Source organism: Erinaceus europaeus, chromosome 17 (assembly GCF_950295315.1).
Source record: "Erinaceus europaeus chromosome 17, mEriEur2.1, whole genome shotgun sequence".
Lineage (NCBI taxonomy): Eukaryota > Metazoa > Chordata > Mammalia > Eulipotyphla > Erinaceidae > Erinaceus > Erinaceus europaeus.
The window spans coordinates 31,585,361-31,609,625 of NC_080178.1; the positions used below are offsets into that span (position 1 = coordinate 31,585,361).

Here is a 24,265-nt window from a genome sequence, read left to right on the forward strand (position 1 = left end):
TTATTTATTTTTTTTTCCCTCCAGGATTATCACTGGGACTGTGAGCCAGCACTATGAAACCACAGCTCCTGGTAGCCATTTTTTCCTTTTTCCTTTTTTTTTTTTTTTACATTTTACTGAATGGGGGAGAGAAATTGAGAGGGGAGGGTGTGATAAAGAAGGAAAAAATAAAGATAGAAACCTATTATAACTAAAACATAAAAGGACTTTGTGAGAACATGGCTTGGACAGGGTTTAAAACAGTCAAGGTTTATTACAAGGTGGAATAGTAGTACGGAACGGTGTATCTTAGGTACAGCAAGATAGGAAATTACTGGCAGAAATAAGAGAAGACTAGGCCCGTGAATCCATAAGTTACCACAGTTTAGCTCCAGGCTGGCATAGGCAGCTTGGCGGGTCCTGGGAAGCTGAGCTGGCCTGAGGGAAGCAGGAGAAGGAGATGAAAAAAAAAGGAGGCAGACTTGTAGCCACCTGGAAGTTAAATAATTTTGCTTACATAAGTCTGTCAATCTGACTTCAGCAGTATACTAATTCTCACAGTTCAGTTCCGCCTCAGTTGTATGATGATCAAGTCCTAAAGTCCTATTCAAGGGGCTGTGTCACAGCAGACCCCTGCAGACCAGCTTCACAGCTCTTTAAGTTTCCCAGCTGCTGGTGGGGAGTGGTGCTTGAACCAGGTTCTTTCCAGGTCCTTGCACATAATACTATGTGCACCACACCCAGCCTCTGCTTGCTCTTTTCCTGAAAAAAAAAAATTATATATTTATATTGGCACCCCCAGTTCAAGACTCAGCACAACATGAAAGCACCAAGGCAGGTGGAAAGGCCCAGAAATGAGGGAACAGTACTGTGGTGTCTCTATTTGTGAATTTCCCTTTTCTTATCATTCTTATCATTTTATATATAAAATCAAGCAAGGTACATTACTTTAAAAGAGAGTTTTTGGTGTTCTTGGCAGGGAGTGGTGATGAATGGCAATGGAGAGAGTTCTTTAGACCTAACCTGTATAGGGAAAGAAGAAACTAGATCTGTCTCTGCCCATTTGCACTGAATGTGTGCTTTGAAGGTGGGAGTTGTTGATGTGCTTCCCTGTGCTCACTATGGGTGACCAAAGCTGTGCACAAGTTTCTTTTATTTATCTTCAAGGAGTTGCTATAATTGTTGCCCAAAACTGCTGGCATTTGGGGTTTACACATCGCTGCACTCCTGTTCCGTTGGCATTTGAAGAACAGAATCCAAGGTGTCTCTCACTCAGAGTGAGCAGTTATGTGGTTGGCTCTCCAAATGGCCCACTTCATGACCATAGGCAGGCCCCATTGTTAGGTCTGTGTGTCAAGAAATCTTGTCTGGGCTTGACAGTTTAAAAGCCCTGGGGGTAGGGAGGAATTCAGCAGTGGGAAACAGTTAAGCAAATTATGACAAAACTAACCTGTAAAATATCCCATAGCCAGTGAAAATGTTTATAAAGTATCTTCAGTAATGTTGAAAATACTGATATTATAATGACTTAAGTGGAGCAAAAAAAACCCCAGAATATAACATTTTGAATACAGAATGATCCTAATTATACCTTAAAAATGTGTAGTGGAAAGACAAAGTGGAAACATACCAACATGTTACGAGTTAGTAGCTATCTCTGGGTAGATGGATATTGGTTCAGCTTTCCTTGCTTTTTACATACATACATCTTTAAAATTTTACTAATGTCAGTCTTTCCTAATCTTAGTAAGCACATATGTTATAATTAGGAAGGAAAAAGCACTTTCCAGTGAAAACATAATTTTCAGTCTTGGGGGGGATGGGGACACTCCTTTGTAGAACAAGGGAATTCAATAGTCCTTTATGATTCTGGTTTCTCAGGTGATTCTCATTTGAATGAACTAACACATCATTTTGTGTAAGAATAACACCTATTTGATACAAGTACTAAGTAAGACAGAATACTTGCCTTTTTAAATTTTTTTCCTCCTCCATGGTTATTGCTGGAGCTCAGTGCCAGCACTACAAATCCACTGCTCCTGCTCCTGAAGGCTGTTTTCCCCCTTATTACCCTTGTTGTTTATTGTTGTTGTTGTTATTGCTGTCATTGTTGTTGGATAGGACAGAGAAATTGAGAGAGGAGGGGAAGACAGAGAGAGAGAGAAAGATAGACACCTACAGACATGCTTCACCGTTTGTGAAGTGATCCTCCTGCAAGTGGGGAACCGGGGGCTCGAACCGGGATCCTTACGCCAGTCGTTGCGCTTTACGCCATGTGTGCTTAACCCACTGCACTGCCACCCACCCCCATACTTGCCATTTTTAATGGTATTTGGTGAGTAATAATTTGAAGAGACAAAGTAGAATTATGAGTTATAGAACAGTGTGTTCCTTCCCAGTTAGACTGTGGTGTGCTTTAATATCTGATATTTAATATAAGAGCTACATTTGGGACACTTCCTTAAGAATACTCAGGTTTTGTCACCCTTGTGAAATTAGGATATTCCTGTGAAATTTTGCAGAGATAGAAACAATGAAATAGTAGTAATTGTAATAATTACTGCTTCTTGACACCATGATCAACCCCATTACTTCCCTGCAACATCTTTACAAGCTAAGTATTTTTACCTGTAATGCAAATGTGAGAAAACTAAAACATAAAGTTCAGTAGCTTGCTTAAATTCCAAAGGTTGTCAGTTTGAATCCATACTGTTTGCATTGAGAATTTACTATGCTCATAATGTTTTCTGAGGATTCTAGTAAATTTCATACAAGAACCATCTGGCTCTTTTAAATAATCTGAAAGGTGGAAGGAAAGGGTATTTGTGTGTGCTTGTGGGTGTGAAGGGTGTTTGGTGCTGGATTCTCATGCGCATGATTCCATTGCTCCTGAGCCAATTAAAAAAATTTTCTTTTTCCATTTTAAAGAGACAGAGGGAGAGAATGATAAGAAAAGGGAAATTCACAAATAGAGACACCACAGTACTGTTCCATAATTTCTGGGCCTTTCCACTTGCCTTGGTGCTTTCATGTTGTGCCAAGTCTTGAATTGGGGGTGCCAAGTGTAGTAAAGCATGCACCCTGCTTGGGTAGGCTAATTCCTAGCCCTCAAATGGTATTTGGAATAGCAGAAACAAACTGACAAAAGAAATTTATAGTTTCTAGTGTAGTCTTGGATAATATCAAAATAAGTAAAATTAGAATCTCAAAAGTTTGCTATTTAGGAGTGGCTAATCATTTAAGAATAATACCTGAAATCTTCAGATTCAGATAAAGCTTATATTTCTCTAGTTTGACACTGCATTTGCATATGAAAATAGTAATGAACTGGGAGGCAGTATAACAGATAATAAGCCAGAAGTCTGACAGATTCCCCTTGTAATTAAGGCTTCACCATTTATAGCAACTCTGACCTTGGGGAAATTATTTAACCTCATAAACCCAGTATTTATCATCTGTAAAATGGGACTAATAATACCCACATTATAAGGACCTTGCCATGGTATAGATCAGGCAGTGTCCTTAAAGTGCCTGGCACAGTGCCCAATGTGTGGTTAATAGTATCCATTGATGGCAGCCATTACTTTTATTACTTAAGAGCTGGAAAGTATGGAGTCTGGATCCAGTTATGCTGCTCACATTGACCATGAGCAAATCACTCACCCCTTCTCAGTGGAAGTAATAACAGTGTCCTTTTGACCTATAAGGTAGGGATGAAATCAGATTATATCTGAGACAGATTCTTGAAAAACTTTGAAGGGTTCTCCCAGTGTTCAAACTGAATATGCAGGGAATAACGGCAGTGCAGAGGGCTCAAGTAGTTAACTTTAATTGCTTTAAAATTGTAAGGGATTTTCCCACAGGAGTCCAGTTTTTGGAGAACAAGTTGAGTGAGTTGCACTTAATCTCCTGGGAAAAATAGCTTTAACCCAGAAACCAAGCAACACTTTTTTTCACTTCTCATGTCCTGGTCTTTCATTAAGAAATGGTGAGCCCTGAACCTTGAGAGAGGGAGGTCTTACTGCATTTCCTGCCCAACCCCCACTTGAATCAACTGGTGCTAGCTATTCGAGACCTCTCTGACTGGCTGGCTGGGGTTTACCTCTTCCACTTGGGAGTGAGAAGAGTAATGTAAGGGTCCATTTCTTCACTTCTGGAAGCTCTAGAAGAATCAAATATAGATGTGTGTGAGTTTGCCATATGCCTAAGGCCAAATGCTGTAAAAAAAAAAAAAAAAAATATATATATAGAAGGAAAGAAAGAAAAAGAAAAACCACGATCCCTGTGCTAAATGACCACCAGCACTCAGCAGAGTTTTCCTTTGGCAATCTCACATCAACATTCCTGGCTCTTTTCACATCCCCTCTGAGGGCCTGTAATGGGAACACTGCCTGGCTAAGAAGTTCCTACATAGCAAGGTTTTAGAGTCAGGATAAAGAGAAATTATATTCCAGTCCCAGTGCATTTACTGAAATGGGATTGTGAATCTCACCAATTTCCCAGTGTTGCAACATGGAGAGAGAAGACATACTTAGATCTTTGGTGCTAGAGCCTGATTTGTGGGTGGGAGTTATAAATAAAATTTTTAAATAACTTTCTCAGACTACCATTCACCTAACAGAAATGATATTGTTGGTAGAGAACATCACCAGCCCCAATGCTAACCAAGTTTAATCTCTTGGCCTATTTGGAAGCACCACCAATTAAAATGATGAGACTAAAACTTTGCCTTGTAAGCGGATTTGAAGACTTGACATGGGCTACCACCTTCATATTATTCTCATTCTTGTTGTTTTAAAGAGCAATTGATAATGGGAGTGGGAAAGGTACTGGTTCAACTTAACATGTCTCCTTGGCCAGCCCTCCCTAAAAGATGATTTAAAAACAGGCAGCAAGCCAGAGAATTTTTCAAGGCTAACTTTCTCACATGGAAGAGAAAAATTATTGCGATGCCCTTTAGCTAAGTACACTCACTTCAGCCTTTATGGATGGCGGTGGTCACGTGTTCACCTCTTCATGAGGAAGAACATTTGAAACAATCATACAGCAGAACCTCCAGAGACTGGGGGTGGAATGATATCTAATAATAAAGCACAGGGAGTACCTGTAAGGTATTTTTTTTTTCCCCTTTAAAGGAGGAGACTTTTTTTTTTTTTTGGATGCTATCTTCCTGCCAGAAAACCAAAGTGGTCTCACCTTCTTTTATTTTTCCCATTATTGTTCTTGCAGAAAGAAAGATAGCTGACATGCCTGAGTCCTAGCAGACCTCTGGGTCACTAAGGCCAGCAATTTTGCAGGATGCACACTTAAGATAGTGACTCTCTTCACTTTAGCAGTTAGAGGGTTGTGTGAAAAGGTACACAAGCAGAATTCTGCTAACAGGGTAGATGAAGACTTTCTAGAAGACTTTTTTGCATACGTTGACACAACTTGGAATTATCACAAGTGTACTAAAAGAGGAAGGTAATTTTATATGCAGACTGTCATAAGTTTAGTAAAAGAATATTGAAGTGGTGTTGTTATCAGACACTGGGAAAACAGGCAGACGTGATCCGGGCCAGATAAGAATCAGGCTATGATTGAATTTTTGTGTTAATTTTGTCAGTGCATAAAACAGCCTCTCTCTCTCCATCTCTCTATCCTTCCTCTCTATCTTTGCACCGAAGCCAAGCTAAATGTTAAAATACGTTGCATAAAGTTTGGCCTGTACAAATTGTAGTCTGGACCTTGAGCTCCGTCATTCTTAACTAATACTTTGTTATTGTTGTTTCTATGAAGTCTGAAATAAAAATACTTGCTCTTTATGAATTACCTGAACCTGATGCGTAGTGGATTTCATGGAAATTACTATCTGACTAACACACTCCTATTTAACTTTAGTGGTGCTTATGCAACTGTACGGTAGAGTGCAGTAAGTTCTAACAACTTTCAAACAAAATTCAAGTCACCTTAAAAATGCAATGTTCAGGAGTTGGGCGGTAGTGCAGCGGGAAGATAGCACAAAGACCAGCATAAGGATCCCAGTTTGAGTCCCCAGCTCCCCACCTGTAGAGGAGTCGCTTTACAGGCAGTGAAGCAGGTCTGCAGGTGTCTGTCTTTCTCTCCCTCTCTCTGTTTTCTCCTCCTCTCTCTATTTCTCTCTGTCCTATCCAACGACAGCAGCAACAACAACAATAATAATAACCACAACAATGATAAAAAAAAAAAAAACACAAGGGCAACAAAAGGGGAAAAATAGCCTCCAGGAGCAGTGGATTTCTAGTGCAGGCAGAGCCCCAGCCATAACCCTGGAAGCAAAAAAGAAAAAAAAAAAGAAAGAAAAGAAAAGGTATGACCCCTTAATCTCTTTGTTTCCTCCTTTGAAAATCATGGTCTCATTGTTTCCACTTTGGTATCAGTTCCCATCCAACCTAAAATGTGAGATTCAGGATGGTAAAATGGCTACTAACCCCATAAAGGAGTCATTCTTGGGACTGCTAGGTGGCAGGCACACCCATTTGAGCTTGCACGAGAACCTGGGTTCCAACCCTTGCTCCCCACTTGTGGGAGTGGGGGATCTTTCTCTATCCCTCTCTGTCTCCTCCTCTCCTCTCTGTCCTACCAAATGTAATAGAAAGAAAAAGGGGCGGGGGGGGGGGTGGGCGGAGAAAGGAAGAAAGACAAATGGCCACCAGAAGTGCTAGATTCTTAGTGCCAGCACAGAGCTCCAGGGATAGCCCCAGTGGCCATAAAATAAACTAATAAGTCTTTAAAATACGAAGCCAGAAACAATGTAGAATGAACACAACATTTTATTTAACTCATTGATTAATGAGGTAACCAATAACTTTATTTTAGTGGGATTATAGGTAAACCAGATATTTATATGGAATAAAAGAATGCTGAAATGAATTTATAGATTGATGCAAGGCTAGAGGGAGACTCAGTTGAACAGACAGTGCATAGAATTTTACTTTATCTGTAGAAAAGAATGATTTGCATTGCTTTCATTACATACTTGCAAAGAAACCCAGTCAGATAATCCTAGTTGCTTCACCTTTCTATGAAAAGGATTCGGATTCAAAACTGATAAGATAGGTCACTTGGATAGGGCACCTACTTTGTCTCTCCTGTGGACCCAGTTTTGAACTTCTCCCCCCATTGCACTGGAGGAAGCTTTGATAACTCTGGTGCTTTCATTTGTTTCCCCTCTGTCTCTCTGTTGGAAAAAGTGACCCCAGAGTGGTGAAGTCCTCACAGTGACAAAATAGTGATTCTCATTGTTGTCTTTTTTTCCATTTGGAAGTAGCAATGTATTATAACTTTAAATGTTTCAGGTATGCATCATTAAGAAGCAACATGAGTATTTACTAAGTTAGGCTTACCACTAAAAGTTCAATATAGTTCTATTTTTTCCATATTATTGTCCTCATAATTTTTCACATACCTCTAGAATATAGTATTGTGTAATAAAGTTGTGTGTGGTTATGGTTTAGACAGGCTTAAAAATTAAACTCCTAAGCTTTAATGTATAACCTTAAATAAAATTTGAAGACTACAAAAAGCATGTGTTGAAGACTACGCAAAGTTCTTGTGAGTGTTCAATGTAATAATACCATTAAGGGAAGCCCCTCTGCCAGAGAAGATATCTGCTAAATATCAGGTGTTATTATTAGCAGTAGAATGTCTGGCATATAGTTGTTTTTCAATAAATGTTTGCTGAATGATAAAATCAGGAGTGGACAAATTTTTCCCTATAGAGGTTCAGATTGTAAACAATTTAAAAATTTTAAGATATGACCTATAGCATAAATTTTGCTAATTTAAAACAGCCATTGACAATAGACAAACATGGCTGTGTTCCTGTAGAATGTTCCTTATAAAGATTAACATTGAATTGTATTTTGCCTATGGGCTGTATTTTGCTGATGGCTTGGACTAATTGAATGAAATAGCTAATTCAGAAGGCTGGGTAGGGGACTAATTTCTATTCCTATTAGTAGACCATACCAGTGTTACTCAAAGGGAAAACCTGGAAAGAGTTTGACCACTGCTAATCAGAAGTCAATATGGTAGTGTCTTTCTTTGTTATTGCTCAAAAAGTAAGTCACCATCTGGAATTACAGTCAGACCTAGATTTAATTAACTTCTGAACCACCGACTAATGGATGGTCATGGGCAACTCACTCAACCAGATTGGTTACACTAAACCTGTGATGACTGTGGAAAAGTGTAAACTGAAGTAGTCTACCATGGCAGTAAGTATTCATTCCCAGAAAGGGAATAAAGATCTCCTGTTGTTTGGGAACTGTGTAAATTTTATAGTTGGGCACTGGACCAACTATTTCAGCAAGGAATAAAAATGTGGGGTAAAATGGTTTTCCTTATTGTCAGAAAATAGTCTCCAGAGTAACATATATTGAGTTTGAAAATTATTGCCTTGGAGTAATTTTGAAAGTCCTTTAAATGTTAGTATTGCATTAAGTGGCCTTGTCTTGAAAGCATTTGTCTTCAAATAGACTTAAATGATGTCTCAGATGTAGGTGAAAAATGGTCTCTTTGCCTTAGGCATGATAACTGATGTTTTGAAAATAAGTCAATCAACTCAGCCCAAAGCTGGTAAAAAAGCAGTATAGACCATTAAAACCCAACTGAAATGGCCATACACTTTAAAGAAGGCCCATTAGCCATGCAAATATGAAGTTACCTGAGCTTTTGATAAGCACAATTAACTTAACAATGAATTTATTAACAGCCACTAGTGAGACATTAAGCTTTGGAAACTTGGCTTTGATGAGTTGGAAAGGTAGAGAGAAAGTAGATTTCTTTTGGCCGAGTTTTAGTATACATGCACATGCAACACACACACACACACACACACACAAACATGCACACGCAAAACACACACACATAAACATACACACATAATCAAATACTGAACATGTATATAATCATGTATAGTCCTGTGACTATACACACCTTGTAATTATTGATTTAAAATCTGTGTGTTACACAGAGCTCTGGAGATGTGAGGTTCCAGGACACATTGGTGAGGTCGTCTGCCCAGAGAATTCGGGATGGAGTCATGGTAGCATCTGTAACTTGGTGTCTAGAAGGTGGAATGACCTAAATTGAGACAAGATGGTTAACGAACAAGGACCAAAAAGTAGGATTAGAGCAGATGAGATTAGGGATTTTAGGGTAGAAGAAAGCTAGGAAAACCATTTTAGGCATGTTTTGGGGGGCACACAGCTATGTAGTTTTGCTTAAGTTTGGTAGCTAGCCTGAGGTTGAATAAGAATATTGTCTGAGAAAATGGTGTCAGAGTAGAGAAAAGGCCTAGCAAATTGGATTCGGGCAGGGAGTAGCTCCCATTTTTATTAAAAAAAAAAATCTGAGGCTAAAATTAACTATTTACCTCCATCTACCTGCTCCAAGGCGTGTATGTATACGTATACACATACTTAAACGTATATGTATATATATTTAGCACCAGAGCCCGTGTAACCTCTGAGTCCCTATTGGTCTGAGCTTATAGCTCATGGTCACATCTGAGGCTGCACTTATTTCAGGACCAGTCTTTTTTGAATATCAGGGCAGGATACCCCCAGCCTCCCTTTGGAGACTGGGGTTATCCCTACCATCATTGCTTTATGGTAAGAAATAAGTTTTCTATCAGAGAAGTCTGTAAGTCAGGACAAACATCTAATTGCAAAGCCTCTCCTTGTCATGTGTGTCCCCTACTCCTTCCTTGAAGCTTAGGCCACTATTTTTGTCTCATGTATTTTAGAATCTACAACCATGTGTAATCAAATGTATTCTTTTCTCCTTCTCATTTGCCTATTAACTTGATTGTTCAATGAACCTAAGAAAAGAAGGTGGGGATAGGAGGAATTTCCTTTCTGCCCCTGCATTTATAATCCTATTTAAATGGTTCTACTGTCATTATCTAATTATCCCCCCCAAAAGCTCCACCTTCAAATATTACTTCTTAGTATTAGTTGGAGGTTGGGACCTCATCATTGAAATATTAGTGAAAGAAACAAATATTTAGTTTATAGCACTAGATCAATGATAGAGATGTGGACAGCACAGTTAGTGGGAACTTAAAATTAGCATGCTATAGTTTATTCTTATCACTTTATGAATCTCATTTGTGGCATAGTCATGATAATGGTTTCTGTTTATTTTATTCTGAGCAAGCCCCTTCTTCTTTTCCTTTTCATCCTCCCTTGTCTGTTTTCATTTCAACTGGACTTGGCTTTATCACCATATTCCTAGATTTTTATGGTTAATTTTAAGCCAGCCTCCTTACTTTCAGCCTTTCTCTCCACATCCCAACTACTCTTACACCCTGCACCTCAGTTAATTTGTCCTTGAGGGCACCACACTTGATATTTCCTTGTCCTCCCGGCACCTACCTGATGGCATCTGGTGCACAGATAGGACTTAAGAAATGGCTGTTCACTGACCGCCAGGTCAAATGTGTGGAGTAATACACACTCAGTAGTTTATATCCCATCCATTCTTTTGTCAAATGACAGGCCAGTCCTCAAAGTGGTGAATTTGCCTATTAAGTGAGGAAGATACATTTAACCCCACTCTGTTAAGAGTGAGATACATTTAACCCCCACAGTCCATATCCAGTGAGATATTTATGACCCAGTAATATGCCACCGGAGAGGCTTCTGTGAATCACACCCCTTTGCCTGGCATTAAAATACCTTGAATGGTACTATCAGAAGACCCATGAATTCATATCACATACAGAGCATGAGGAATTAAATTGTTACCACTTAATATTCATTGAATGTCAGCACTGTACTTTTGTACTAGGAAAAAATAGACGAGACACACTCCGTGCATTGGGCTTTGTTAGCTATAATTGGTTGGTGATAGAACAGTGTTGATACAGCAGTTCAGTAGTTAACGGAAAGCAGTGCCCTTGGTACAAATGTGAATATATTTATACATCTGGTTCTGTTATGCTTACTTAGTGTGTTTCAGCATGGTTCCTATTTGGGGCAAGAAGGCTAAACCCAGAGAATTTCACTAGTTTATGGTTTTAGAAAAAGGAACCCAGCCCCATATCTGAAGCAATTAGTTAACTCACATCTCCTTTAATTTTTGGTTTGTTGTAGTAACTGAAATTTTGACTACTTTGTTCGCTTTTACATAAGGCATACCTGGAGACTTTATCTACAGTTGTAAATTGCAGTTTTGCTGTACTTGATCTGTTAACATCCCACTAATTCCAATGATAGGTGGATAGATCTGGACTTCATTTATCATTCGTTGTCTGGAAAGCTGGAAATAAAGTAGCCAAGTGAAAAAAACATGTTGTAAACTACTGAAGAGATGGACTTTTAAAAAAAATCTCTCACAAGTTAATAGGGCATAGTAACCAGGCAGCTACTTGGAGATCATTTGGTCGCACCTCTACATTTTAGCATTTAAAGAACAGAAATGACAGAAATAAAATGACTTGCCCAAGATCACACAGCTAATTAGTAGCAAATATAACAACAGTACCTGCCTCCACAACCAGGGATCTCTTTAATGAGATGTGTCTCTCAAATAGTCCCTTAAAAAATATATGACTTGATGTCTGTGAGAATGAGGAACAATTTTTAAAATCTTTGCCAATATTCTGAAGATAAAAATTTCACATTGTTCACCCCCACCATATACATTGAATTGTAAAATGGACATTTTTTGTGAAATTTTAAGAAACTACTTTAGACGATAATTTACATGAGAAATGAGGTGTCATTATACAAAGTTGCAAACCTTGGGTGTATTTCCAGAGAATCCTAATGACTTTGGGCAGTCAATCTATTGGGTTGTCTGAAAAGTCTCGAGGCATTTTCGCATAGGAAAACACAGAAGAAATGTGTCATGATTTTTCTGACAACCCATAGATGTTAAAGGCTGACAGAGTTAATAGGATTGATTTGCTGGCATATGATGATTTGTATTATTTTTATTCTCCAAATGCAGGCATATTTCTAACTTTCAACTACAAGTGGGTAAAAAGAAATGGACTAAAAATCAAAACGACTGAGTTCTAGTTCTTTACAATGAAGAACAAAGCTGTAAAATTTGAGTAGTTATATATTTACTTCAGTATGCATTGAAAATAAAGCCAGCATGTCAAATTCATTAAGTTTATAGATGACATTGTTTGAAGCAGTTTTTAAAAATGCAAATGCTGCAAGACAGCAAAAAAAAAATTCAGTTGTAGTAAAGTAAAACAGGATATTCTAAGAAAGAAACCAGGTCTCATCCAGTATAAAAATTCTGTGACTATACTAACTTAGCCCTGCTCTTTTACTGCCTTGATTGTGGCTTTTGCATATTCTTATAAAACATTATGTGCAGGGTATAATATATAACACTACAGCCATAACTAGCTTTTACTCTACCTAAAATTTTCTGGGTAAAATCAAAAGCTTTAATGCTATGCATTAAAACTTTTTTGAGATAAAATTAGTGGAATTTCTAAACATAATAGAATTTTCAAGTGGAATGGAGATTGTAGATACACTGAAATCCTGTTAAAATGACATTAAAATGTTCTTTTTTTTTTTTTTAAGGGTAATAGGCCATTTTAACACTGCATTGTAGGCTAATTGTGTACACAAGGCTTTGGTCATGAGAAGAAATCCATGTCCTAATGCAACACATAGTAACAGTTTTTTAGAAGCTCTATCATTGTGATTTATGGCACTTTATGAATCTACTGTTGCACAAACTAACAGATGTGGGCAGATAAAGTCTCAATAATGGAAGCAATACTGTTATGTTTTGTCAGTAAAAACCCCAAAGATATCAAGAATGTTGGAAGACATGAAAACGTTAGCTTGTTTGGATATGCAATAAAATATATAAATTCTTGTCATCCAAGCTTCAAGAACAAGATTTGTGTTTTGATATAAAATTTGGAGACTTTATTAGGAAGCAGATTCTCTTGGTGAGTCCACTGCTGTATTCAGTTCTGTTGTTTTTCCATGCCTGTGCAGTAGCTTCTATCTTTTATAAACACCCCACTGGTCCCTGAGTTCACATTGACCCTGAATTCTGACACTGCAGGGTTTTGGCCATGTTTAGGAAGTGGTTACCTGGATTTTGAGAGCTCTTGATCACAGAAGGAAAAGTTGAAGGAACTTTAACTAGTTAGAAAATATTTCAGAGGATTACAGTACATGTCCTTAAATATTTGAAAAAAAATTGAAATGGACCAGGGACTGAATTTTTATTCTCTTGTTATGCTTGCAGAACTAGGGATAAAAAGGAAGTGATAGGGAGAAACTGAATGTTTTTATTAACTGTGGATTGCATGCCTAGAGCTGTGTTATGATCTTAACTTCTCAGCAAGTCCATGTATGATAGCTGCCATTATTTCTATGTAGTAAAAGAAATGATGGAAAAGAGAGAAATTATATATATTATATAACAATACTAGCAAAAGTACTCCTAACTAGTTAAAAAAAAAAATCCAACACTTACTGTTTGTGTCTAGCAAGCACTGTTCTAAATGCCTTGATTACATTTTCCCTCTCAGCAGTCTCCTGAGATAGCTACTATTTGATATACATTTCACTGGTGCAAAAACCAAGGTACAGGAGTGAAGCACACAAACTAAGCTTGGTGTTACAGTGTTCGTAGTGCTGAATTAAGAACTAGACACTTGGGAGTTGGGCGGTAGCGCAGCGGGTTAAGTGCACGTGGCACAAAGCGCAAGGACCGGTGTAAGAATCCGGGTTCGAACCCCCGGCTTTCCACCTGCAGGCAGTGAAGCAGGTCTGCAGGTGTCAGTCTTTCTCTCCCCCTCTCTGTCTTCCCCTCCTCTCTTCATTTCTCTCTGTCCTATCCAACAATGACGACATCAGTAACAACAACAATAATAACTACAACAATAAAAAACAAGGGCAACAAAAGGGAAAAATAAATATATATATGTACATATATATATATATATATATAGTTCATATATATATATATGAACTAGGCACTATGTCTTTGTAGCTAAACCTGCTTCATTCTTGTGCCACCCTGCTTCTTGGCATTCTGAGCATGTGCTCTCTGCCGGGCCCAGTGCTTTCTATTATTGTATTTATTTTTTATTTATCTTGGCTCAAGATGGAAGAAAACTGAGAGGGAAAGGAAAGATAGAGAGGGAGAGGAAAAGACACCTGCTTTATTGTTTCACCACTTGTGAAGCATTCTCCTGATATGTGAAGACCAGAGAATTGAACCCAGGTCCTTGCACACTGTAATGTGTGTGCCCAACCAGATGTGCCACAACCAGACCCCGAGACCCAGTGCTTAATGACTAATTGCCTCATAGCAACATAGCCAATTAGGCATCAAAATTCCTCTTTCACAGATGAGGCACAGATGAATCCCAAAAGAATGGAATAGCTGGGGAGACAGCATAATGGTTATGCAAAAAGACTTTTATGCCAAATGTCCCAGGTTCAGCCCCCAGCATCACCTTAAGGCGGTTCTGAATTGTGCTCTGGTAAAAACAAAAAGAATGTAATAACTTGTTCAAAGCAGATTAACTCAGCCAAGAATAGTTACTCAGTCTTCAGGCTATAGACCAAGTTTTTTTGGACTATGTTCAGCTTTCTCTGATCAGAAACTTTCTAGCAAACAGAGCTCTCCAAAATAGTAATGGGCTCTGTTGGAATAGAGAGAGTGGTCTCAGGAACTCCCCTGTTTCGGAAACTATAAAGATAATTTATATCAGTTAAGCAAGGAAGGGAGTAGAGGTGACTCAAGCTTCATATAAAGCCTTGGACCTGATGCCCCCTAAGGTCTAGTCCAGGTCCAGATGTTATGATGTTGTGTTTTCTTCTCATCTTCCCATGCCATCTCTTATTTTCTCCAGGGTGTACTGAAATGTATGTGCAAATCTCACTATGATATTTGAATCTGGCTCTGGGAGTTAAATTGCTTTTGGGAGAGACTCACTTGCTAGGCTGTCTGACATGTCTTAGGGGAAATGTTAGGTCATTTGAGAAGTCAAAGGTATAAACAGTAAGCAGTACAGTGGTTAAGAGGGAAAATATAGCATGAGAGCCTTCATAAGATGTGAAAAGGTAGACCTTCCTGTAGAAAACAGATTCCCTTTATTGTTTTTTTTTTCAGATTCCCCTCTTTGATAGATTATTTTTTCAGATTCCCCTCTCCATCTGTATGATACCTACACACACACCCTCAGGTGGTGTTTGCATATCCTCTTGTAGTATGGCGCTGAGAGGCTGTCCTAGCTCATCTTCCAAACCATCTCTTGACTTTATTTATTCCCATGTGCAACAAAAGGCCTCATTATCTCTGGGATCAGAGGATGTATATACATTCTGCATTTATATCCTTCTCTCTCTTCCCTAATCCTCTGACTTGAGCTAATCCTTTAGATTCTCCCAAATGTCTACTAATTATTGGGTTGTCTGAAAAGTCATGACACATTTTTTGCACTGAAAAACAAAGAAAATATAATATGGCTTTCTAATATCCCTTTTTGATGGCATCAGCTGATGGTGTTGATGGATGAACCTTTTTTTTTTTTTCACCCCCTCCAGGGGCTTGGTGTCGGCACTATGAATCAACTGCTCTTAGTAGCCATTTTATCCCATTTTATTGGATAGGACAGAGAGAAATTGTGAGGGCAGAGGGAGATGATAAGGAGACAGAAAACTAGACACCTGTAGAGCTGCTTCAGGCTTATGAAGCTTTCCCCCCTGCAATCCTTGCGCTAGTCCTTGTGCTTAGTACAAGGTGTGTACAGTGGTGTGCCACTGCCAGGTCCCCCGGTTGAACCTTCTTTGCTACTCATCTGTGGTTTCCTGTTGTCCTGTGTATTTTACTTAACTTTATTTCGGTTCAAAGCTGAGAATATGTTTTTCTTTGTCCCCTCTATTTTCCCATTACTTGGCCTTTGTTTTATTGTTAACTAAGCAAGTAATGGTGTCCTTTCAGTAGATATTTTAATGTTTCTCTGGAAAAGGTAGGAGGGCAGGGAAAAAATTTGAAGCCATTTTTAAAAATTGACCTGGAGTTCAGTTGTATGAGAAAGTCACTGTGTAGTATACGCTAAAATAGGAAAACAACTTAGATGACATATGATGATTCAGTTCTCCAAGCTGAGTAGATTCACAGAAAGAGAACTGTTTACAGTCGAGGGTTTCCATATGTATGATATTCTCTTTAATAAATTCAAACAGATGATTGTGATGTCCCTCTGTTAAATCTAAATGAGCTCGTCAAGAATTCTGATGTAGTTGTGTCCACAGCATAGTTGAGTTATAGTAAGGATGAACTGAGCTATGTTTATACTAGAATGAGAACTTGGAGGAAAATGTGTATGTATGTATGTGTGCCTATATGATTTAAATGTCATATATATTATAAAGGTGTTGTATATGCTTATATATTTAGTGGTTCAGTGGTTGATTTTAATAGCAGTAGAACCAGGAGATTGAGTATAATAGAGTCTTCATGTTGGGAAGGAAGATACCTGACATTATGTCATATGTACATAAAATCAACCTTGGAAATAATCAGTTTGCTCATGAAATATCAGTGAGCTTGTGAGTTTCCTGTATGCACAAAGCACTGTTAATTTCTAAGGTTTACAAAAAGAAAAATCTTTTTTTTTTTGTAGAAAAAGTGTCTTTTGGGATTTACAGTTAAATCCAAAGCTTTAGCCACTTTATAGTTTTCCTCGCCTTTCTCAGTTCCTCTAGTTCTTCTTTTCCTTCTCTGACAAAGATAAAATAAAATGAAAAGATTTAACTATCACAGAGGAAACACTCATCACTAAAGAAGGACAAGAGACTATCCTAATTGTATACCAGTGTATTTATTTCCCTCCCTAAATTGTCGTTGTTAAAATAGATAGTTTCTTTAGGGGAAAAAAAAAAGAAAAGAAAAGAAAGAACAGAAAAGATTGGAAAAAGAAAAAAAGAAATAAAAGAAAAAGATTTTTAAAAGCCTGTAGCGGCACTATGCACAGTGAGGGAGTCTTATGTGAGCCTTGAGGGTGTTCTCTGCTGCATGTTAACTATTATGGGTGGGGCTGAGATAAGAAGTATTATTCCTTATTTAATGTTACACACTCTGATCTCTGCACTGCATACTTGCTCCTCCTGTGACCTGCTCTTTGCATTTGTAACTGCTTCTTTATGCTGATGGTTTTAAATAAGTGACCATTCCTACAAGGAAATTAAAGGAAGCTGTCAGTGTAGAGTTAATATAGTTAAAGCATCTTTAACTGCTACAAACGCTTTAAATAATTAAAACTGTATGCTTGAGGAGTCAAATTTGCATTTCTTTACCAAGTTTATTTAGCATACTTTGTTACACTCAGTTAAATGGAGAATGTTCTGTCTTATTGTCTTTGCTTTGGGTTGATCATTTAGCTTTTTTGATTCTCATGCCCTGGTATAATTTCACAGTCTTTAGGTCTCTAAAACTATACATATATTAATGTGTATGTAAACCTGTACATACACATTAAAGGCTTATTGTTTGTGCTGCATAGAATCATTGCTTAAGGCACTGAACTTTCCTAGTATCCCAAGGAGTAACTTGGCCTACAGAGACTTCACTGGGGGTGAAGAAAGACCTTGAGAAAGTTCTTTCTTCTACATTTTTCTTTTTTACCGCTTCCATCACCAAAGGTCTGTGTCCCTGTCCCTACCCCATAAGTTCTTTTAGACAACCATTTTTTAAAGCTTTCTGTTTGTTTGTTTGTTTGTTTGTTTTGGGCATTGCCTTTACTCCCCAGAACTTAATTTGTGACTTTCTTTGCTCAAACATAAAGATACAGAAGGTGGACCTTCTGCACCCCATAATAATCCTGGGTCCATACTCCCAGAGGGATAAAGAATAGGGAAGCTATCAAGGGAAGGGATTGGATATGGAGCTCTAGGGGTGGGCATTGTGTGGAAATGTACCCCTCTCATCCTATAGTCTTGTCAATATTTCCATTTTAGAAATAAAAATTTAAAAAAACATAAAGATACAGGTTTTGAATGGTCATGGGAAAGTGGAAAGAAAATTAAAGTGCCGTCACAGTCTCTTTACATATCAGTTGGCAAAGCATGTGCAGACTGTTCTCCATAAATTAGTTCATTGCTCAAGTTATGCATGTTTAAGAAGGAATAAATTAGTTATCCATTTCCTAGTGAGTGGTGGGATCAATTGGAGCATGATGAGAGAGAAAAATCTCACACTTTGGCTTCCCTAGTTGGGATTCAATATCCCCTAAACTTCACAGTTAATCACTCTATCAGTTTCCTGGGTTATTTCTGATTGCACTTGGAAGCTGTTCCTTTTAATGTTCCTTCCCAGGTAAGTAAGAGTTTTTGAATTTTCCCAGTGGGGTTGTAGGTGGGTGATGTTGTCTCCTTTCTACTCAGAAGTGCTCCTGGTTACAGTGGGTTCTTCTGCCTTGTGTCAGTTTGGGTATTTTCAGGGATCTGTATGTTTGCGCGGTGACAAATATGAGGGTTCTAATATGTTTAACTGTTATGGGATCTGTTATGTCTACTTTAGGGTCGACCCCATCCCATATGACACTCCAAAACCAGCGGGCCACACGCGGTTTGTCTGCATCTCAGACACACACTCCAGAACAGATGGTATCCAGATGCCTTATGGGGACATCCTTCTCCACACAGGCGATTTCACCGAGCTGGGACTGCCCTCAGAGGTTAAGAAGTTTAATGACTGGTTAGGTAAGGAATGATTGCGTTCTGGCGCTCCCAATTAACCTTTCCCGTCCGAGTGTCACTCACTGCGTCCTAATTGAATTAGAGCACTTGGAAGCCAGCTCAGCCATTTCTAGTATGATATGTAGTGGTGTCTACCTTTAATCCAATTCTGTTAATTAAAGATGAATTTTTAGATATTTAATTTTACTGTGTATCCTTTCAGTGCCTGGCCTCCGCGGCTCTGGGGCAAAGGGATGGAAAGCTTTGAAACCGATCTCATCTCACTCATTCTGCTTTAATGAGGGCATTCATTGGCGCACATGAGACTCAGAATCATATTTTTAATTCACTGGCTCTGTAGTTGTTCCCAGATATTATGAACAAAGATATACAAATGACCCACTAGGAAGAGAACATTTTTAAGAAATGAAGAAGGTGAAGAAGGGTATGAAATTTCTTATATGAGGGAGGGAGGGTCCTGGCATAGTGCTATTTGGAAGAAGTATTCTTAAGATTTTTTTTTAACATTTATTTATTTATTCCCTTTTGTTGCCCTTGTTGTTTTATTGTTGTAGTTATTATTGTTGTTGTTGGATAGGACAGAGAGAAATGGAGAGACGAGGGGAAGACAGAGAGGGGGAGAGAAAGATAGACACCTGCAGGCATGCTTCACCACTTGTGAAGTGACCCCCCCATGCAGGTAGGGAGCTGGGGGCTTGTGCTTTGTGCCACCTGTGCTTAACCTGCTGCGTTAACCTGGAAGGGTGTCCCAAAGCCCCTGAAAAGATAGAATGTCATTATATAAAACTCCCAAACCTTTGAACACATAGCCATTCTGTAGTGGCACCTTAGGTAGTTGCCGAATGTTAACATTACAAGGTAATCATAGGGTTATTCAGAGATAGATCAGATGCCAGAGCTTTTTAAGAACCTTTTTAAGTGAGGGAAAGAAACCAGGGCCCTGAGATTTTTGGAGTCTCAAAAGACACGAATGGATTACATAGCAAAGAACAGAAATAAACCTGGAAGAATAATGTCATGAATACACCAGCCAACACAACTTTAGGTAAAAACTTAATTGACTTTCTCTCAGACTAAAGCACAGCTGGAGAAATTTTTAAAATACTTAATGATCAAATATATATATTAATGAAAACATGGCATTTATTAAAACATTTAAAATATATTTTAAAAAATAAGCTTAACTAACAACAGAACTATTTTGAGGTTTCATGTGACTGCACATTTTGCCACATTTTGTATAGGGATAGTTGGTATCAGAGTATATACCTGATTTTCAACTTTTAGTTATTTTTAGTTATTAGTATTGGTAAGATTTTAAGCAGTTTGACACAATTTTCATTTAGTCCTCTTTATTAAAGCATGGAATTTGCATTGCTTTATGCTTTTATTTAATAATACATTCGTCTAAAAATGCATGCATTTGCATACACTGATAGCATTTTTTCTTCTGACAACTAGCACTGAAATGTGCACTTTTGTTTGTATATGACTTTTTACCTCCACTGACTTATTTCCTAGGGTAAAATACTGTGTAAGAGTTATATTACTAAGCTAAATGACTTGAAATTCCTTATGGTCCTTGTTACATATTTTACATCATGTTTCTAAGGGAGAGGTTTCAGCTATGTACCTAATCTTAACAGTGAATGAATTCAATACATTTACCAAGATCTGTTTTAGCTATTTATTAAGTGTTTATAGCTTGTGCTGTTTTTAGTAGATGTTCAGTCATCCAATTTTGTAGGGAAGATACAGTAAATACCATTTGGCCTATTCTCATTTTTACAGATAACTCAGATGTGGAGAAGTTCAGTGGTTTTCATAGAGTCTCCTTGTGATGGGCTCTCCTCAGCTATCATTTGGCATTTTCTACTTATTTATGTTTGGAAATTTTGTTTTCAGGTTAACAATTTTTATTTATAAACTATTGGCAGGCAAGAATTTTGAGAGTGGGACTGCGACAGTTATAGTCTCTTCTATAACTTATGTAACTCAACACAGGAATTACTTACCTGCACTGACAAGGTTGATATGTGAAGAAAAGAGTGATACTGTCAGAAATGTTTATGCAAGTACAGAACAGGATAGATCCTGGTTAAAATCTTGTTTAGCCACTGACCTTGGGCAACTGAGTTAACCTCTCTTTTCCCCTTGACTTCCCTCTGAAGAACTAAGGATTAATACTACCTGTCTTTCTAGATTGTTGTGCAGATTAATCAGTAAATGATTGCTGCTAGTAAGCTTTTGTGGGCCATTAATAACTAAATGGGGAATGCAGTGAATGAACCATCAACAGATATTTAAAGGGTAAAAACAAGAAGAGGTCATAGGAATTATTTAAGTAGATTAGAAGTAAACACTGGGAGATTTTATAAAGGAAAGTACTCCATAAATGGAAATCTGCCGTAACTAAAGAAAGAAAATGATAAGGAAATAAAATGCCCAGGTTCAGTTGCAAGGTCAGTTCCTTCTCTTCCTATTTTCTCTCTGATCTTGTTGCGACTGGAAGAAATCTCAGCAGGGGGTGCAGAGTCTGTGGCTGAAGGGGTCCTATGGGTATGTGTAGAAAAATTGGGATCCCAATAGGGAAAGCCCAGAATATCTCACTGTTACCCAGGCAACCTCATGGTGCTCAGAGGTGAGAGCTGGGTCACTTGGCCCAATCAGGAATGTCTCACCTGAAAAAAAAAAATCTCAGCAACAGCTTCCAAGCATGTGGGCTGTTGGTATCAAGGTTCAAATCAGTTTAAGGTTTTTACAACTCTCACTAGTTTGAGTCCTAACATATTTGACAGGTACTGGAAAATCAGTGAGCCTTCAATCTAATTTCCATGTATCTTCTGTAGTTTAAGCTCCCATGATTATGGCACTCCTATTTACACCATCTCTTGAAGATTACTAATATTTTACAGTCCAGGAAACTCAAGTTCAGTGGAGTTATCTTTAACCATTATTTGACAGATGAAAACAAAACAAACAAACATAAGAAAACAAACGTTAGGGAGGTTAAGCAATCCACCCAAATTACAGTTGACTGGTAAACATGGGCTTAGTTGTCTACCCGAATACACAGCCTTCTCTGTGATGTTATAAGTGGGCTTATGGCAGCTGGGACACTCACAGAATTTAGGCTTGACTGTAGCTACCCTCTTCTCCATGTGTCAGTTTAGTAGCAATATGACCATCTAGTATCATTTGAAAGATGTATTTAAGCCTCGCTCATCTGGAATGTCACCCTGGTCCACTAGCTGCAGGGACTGAGCATCCTGTCATGAGTTCCTTGTTGATTCAGAGATCAGATGGGTCCTGGTTAATATGTACAGAATGTCACCTGGCAGGTGTTATGAATGCAAAGTAATTTATTAGATGAAATAGCACAGTGCATGGTCATTAGAGGAGAGAACTCAAACTCAGTGCAAATGATTGAAAATCATAATGATTGCCAGCCAACTTTGAATTTTATAAATGAAGAAATCAAGACTGGGGAGTATTTCCTCATGTGTGTAATTGTCATTAACAATAACAACAAACAACAACAATAATCATATTACACATCATGGCTGTTCCCAAGGTTATGTTCTGTAATAAAACTTGTGTTGTTTTTCTTTTGCCGCCAAGGGGCTGGGGCTCAGTGCCTGCATGATGAATGCCTAGGTCTTGGCAGCCATTTTTTTTCTTTTTTCCTTTTCTCTTTCTTTCTTTCTTTCTTTCTTTCTTTCTTTCTTTCTTTCTTTCTCTCTTTCTGTCTGTCTGTCTGTCTGTCTGTCTGTCTGTCTTTCTGTCTTTGTTTTGATAGAGACAAAGAGAAATTGAGGCTGGGAAGTGGTGAGGGGGAGGAAGGGAGGGAGAGAGAAAGAAACACCTGCAATATCGCATAACTTCTCCACTGCTCCTGAAGTTTCCTGCCATGCTAATGGGGAGTGGAGGCTTGAACCTGGTCCCTGGCATATGCTCTCTACTGGTGCACTATCACCTGGTCTCCAAATTTGTACCATTTTTAACAAAGCCTCTGGTCTACAGACTTTCAATGAATAGTATAGAAGGAGCAGCATAGAATTCCAAAGGCACAGCTAGAAGGAACTAGTATTGTGAATTTAAAGAGGAATTTAGAGTGTAGTTGGAGTAAAGCTATGGCATAAGAATTAAGGCTGCGGGAGTCAGGTGGTAGTGCGGTGGGTTAAGCGCACATGGTGTGAAGCACAAGGACTGGCGGAAGGATCCTGGTTTGAGCCCCTGGCTCCCCACCTGCAGAGGAGTCACTTCACAGACGGTGAAGCAGGTCTGCAGGTGTCTATCTTTCTCTCCCCCTCTCTGCCTTCCCCTCCTCTCTCCATTTCTCTCTGTCCTATCCAACAACAACAACATCAATAATAACTACAACAATAAAAAACAAGGGCAACAAAAGGGAAAATAAGTAAATTAAAAAATTAAAAAAAAATAATTAAGGCTGCGGGCAAGCCTTCCTCTTAACAATTACACCAGATGGATAGAATACTGGGAATGTTAAGAGATCTTGAAATTCCACCCCCTAATTGGACAGAAGGAGAAACTGAAGCCTGAGAGATTAAGTGAATTACTTAGAACTACTTGGAAAAATAATGGGCACAATAGACAAGAATTGGTTAATGCTTTATAGTGCAGTCATAGATATACGAGTACAATTTCATTATATCAGGACCACACAGTTCTCTTCCTCCTCTCCCTCTCCTTTTCCTAAGTTCTATACTTTGATGCAAATACACCCTGCCCAGTCCACATTTGTGTTCTCCATCCCTGTCCCTGTTTATTAAGTTTTAGAAGTAAGAAACTGAGGTTTGGTGACATTCATTAACTCGAGATCACACAACTAGGTGACCTTGGGATTTCATCATGAGTCCCTCAGACTCCAATTCCTGGACATGTTCTCCTTTATTTTCCTGTAGAGAAAGAACAAAGTAAGTGGGACTGGGATCACTGGTGGAGAGAATGTATCTGGGGTAAAACTGCAGTTCTTTGAATTAACTGCTTCTTTTTTCTACAGACTCTCAGGCATGTGTTCTCAGGGTCCAAAATGAGATTAAGTCATGATAAAGCATTTTGTAGCACAGTTCCTGTATCTGTGAGTTAGCCTCTGTAGAGGCTTTGGGAGATGGCAAGACTTTCCTATGACTTGGTATAGACCATTCCAGTGAAGAGTTGCAAATATCCCTGAAGAACACTGAAGATCTCGCTATTTCCCCTATTTCCGTAGACTCCAAGGAGTAGTCTAGATTACCCCTTGGAATTAGCATTTCACTACACTCCTTTCAGTCCTTAAAGTGAATAGCCATGAATAGGAGTCTGCCTATCTTCTCTTTTGTGGGCAAGTCTCTCACTTACCAATACTCAAGTTACAGATAACAGATTTTTTTGAACAACTTCTGCTTCTCCTCAGTATCCTTTCCCCCCTAAAATCTATGCCAGGAGTTGAGGAATGAAACTAAAGCTCCATCTCTGCCACTCAGACGGAACCATCAGAATCCTTGCTTTCCACCTTTCTGCAGTCTGGCTGGTGAGAAATTCCAATGATTAGCCATTCC

General features: G+C 38.5%; 1 protein-coding gene across 3 annotated transcripts in view; it reads left to right on the forward strand.

Annotated features, from left to right (window-relative positions):
* MPPED2 (metallophosphoesterase domain containing 2) overlaps positions 1-24,265 on the forward strand; it is a 196,977-nt gene that overhangs the window by 37,136 nt on the left and 135,576 nt on the right. For all 3 annotated transcript variants that reach the window (XM_060176652.1, XM_007530501.3, XM_060176651.1), the window contains exon 3: positions 18,526-18,707. In XM_060176652.1, coding sequence (XP_060032635.1) covers positions 18,526-18,707 — 182 coding nt within the window. The remainder of the gene's footprint in view (positions 1-18,525; positions 18,708-24,265) is intronic.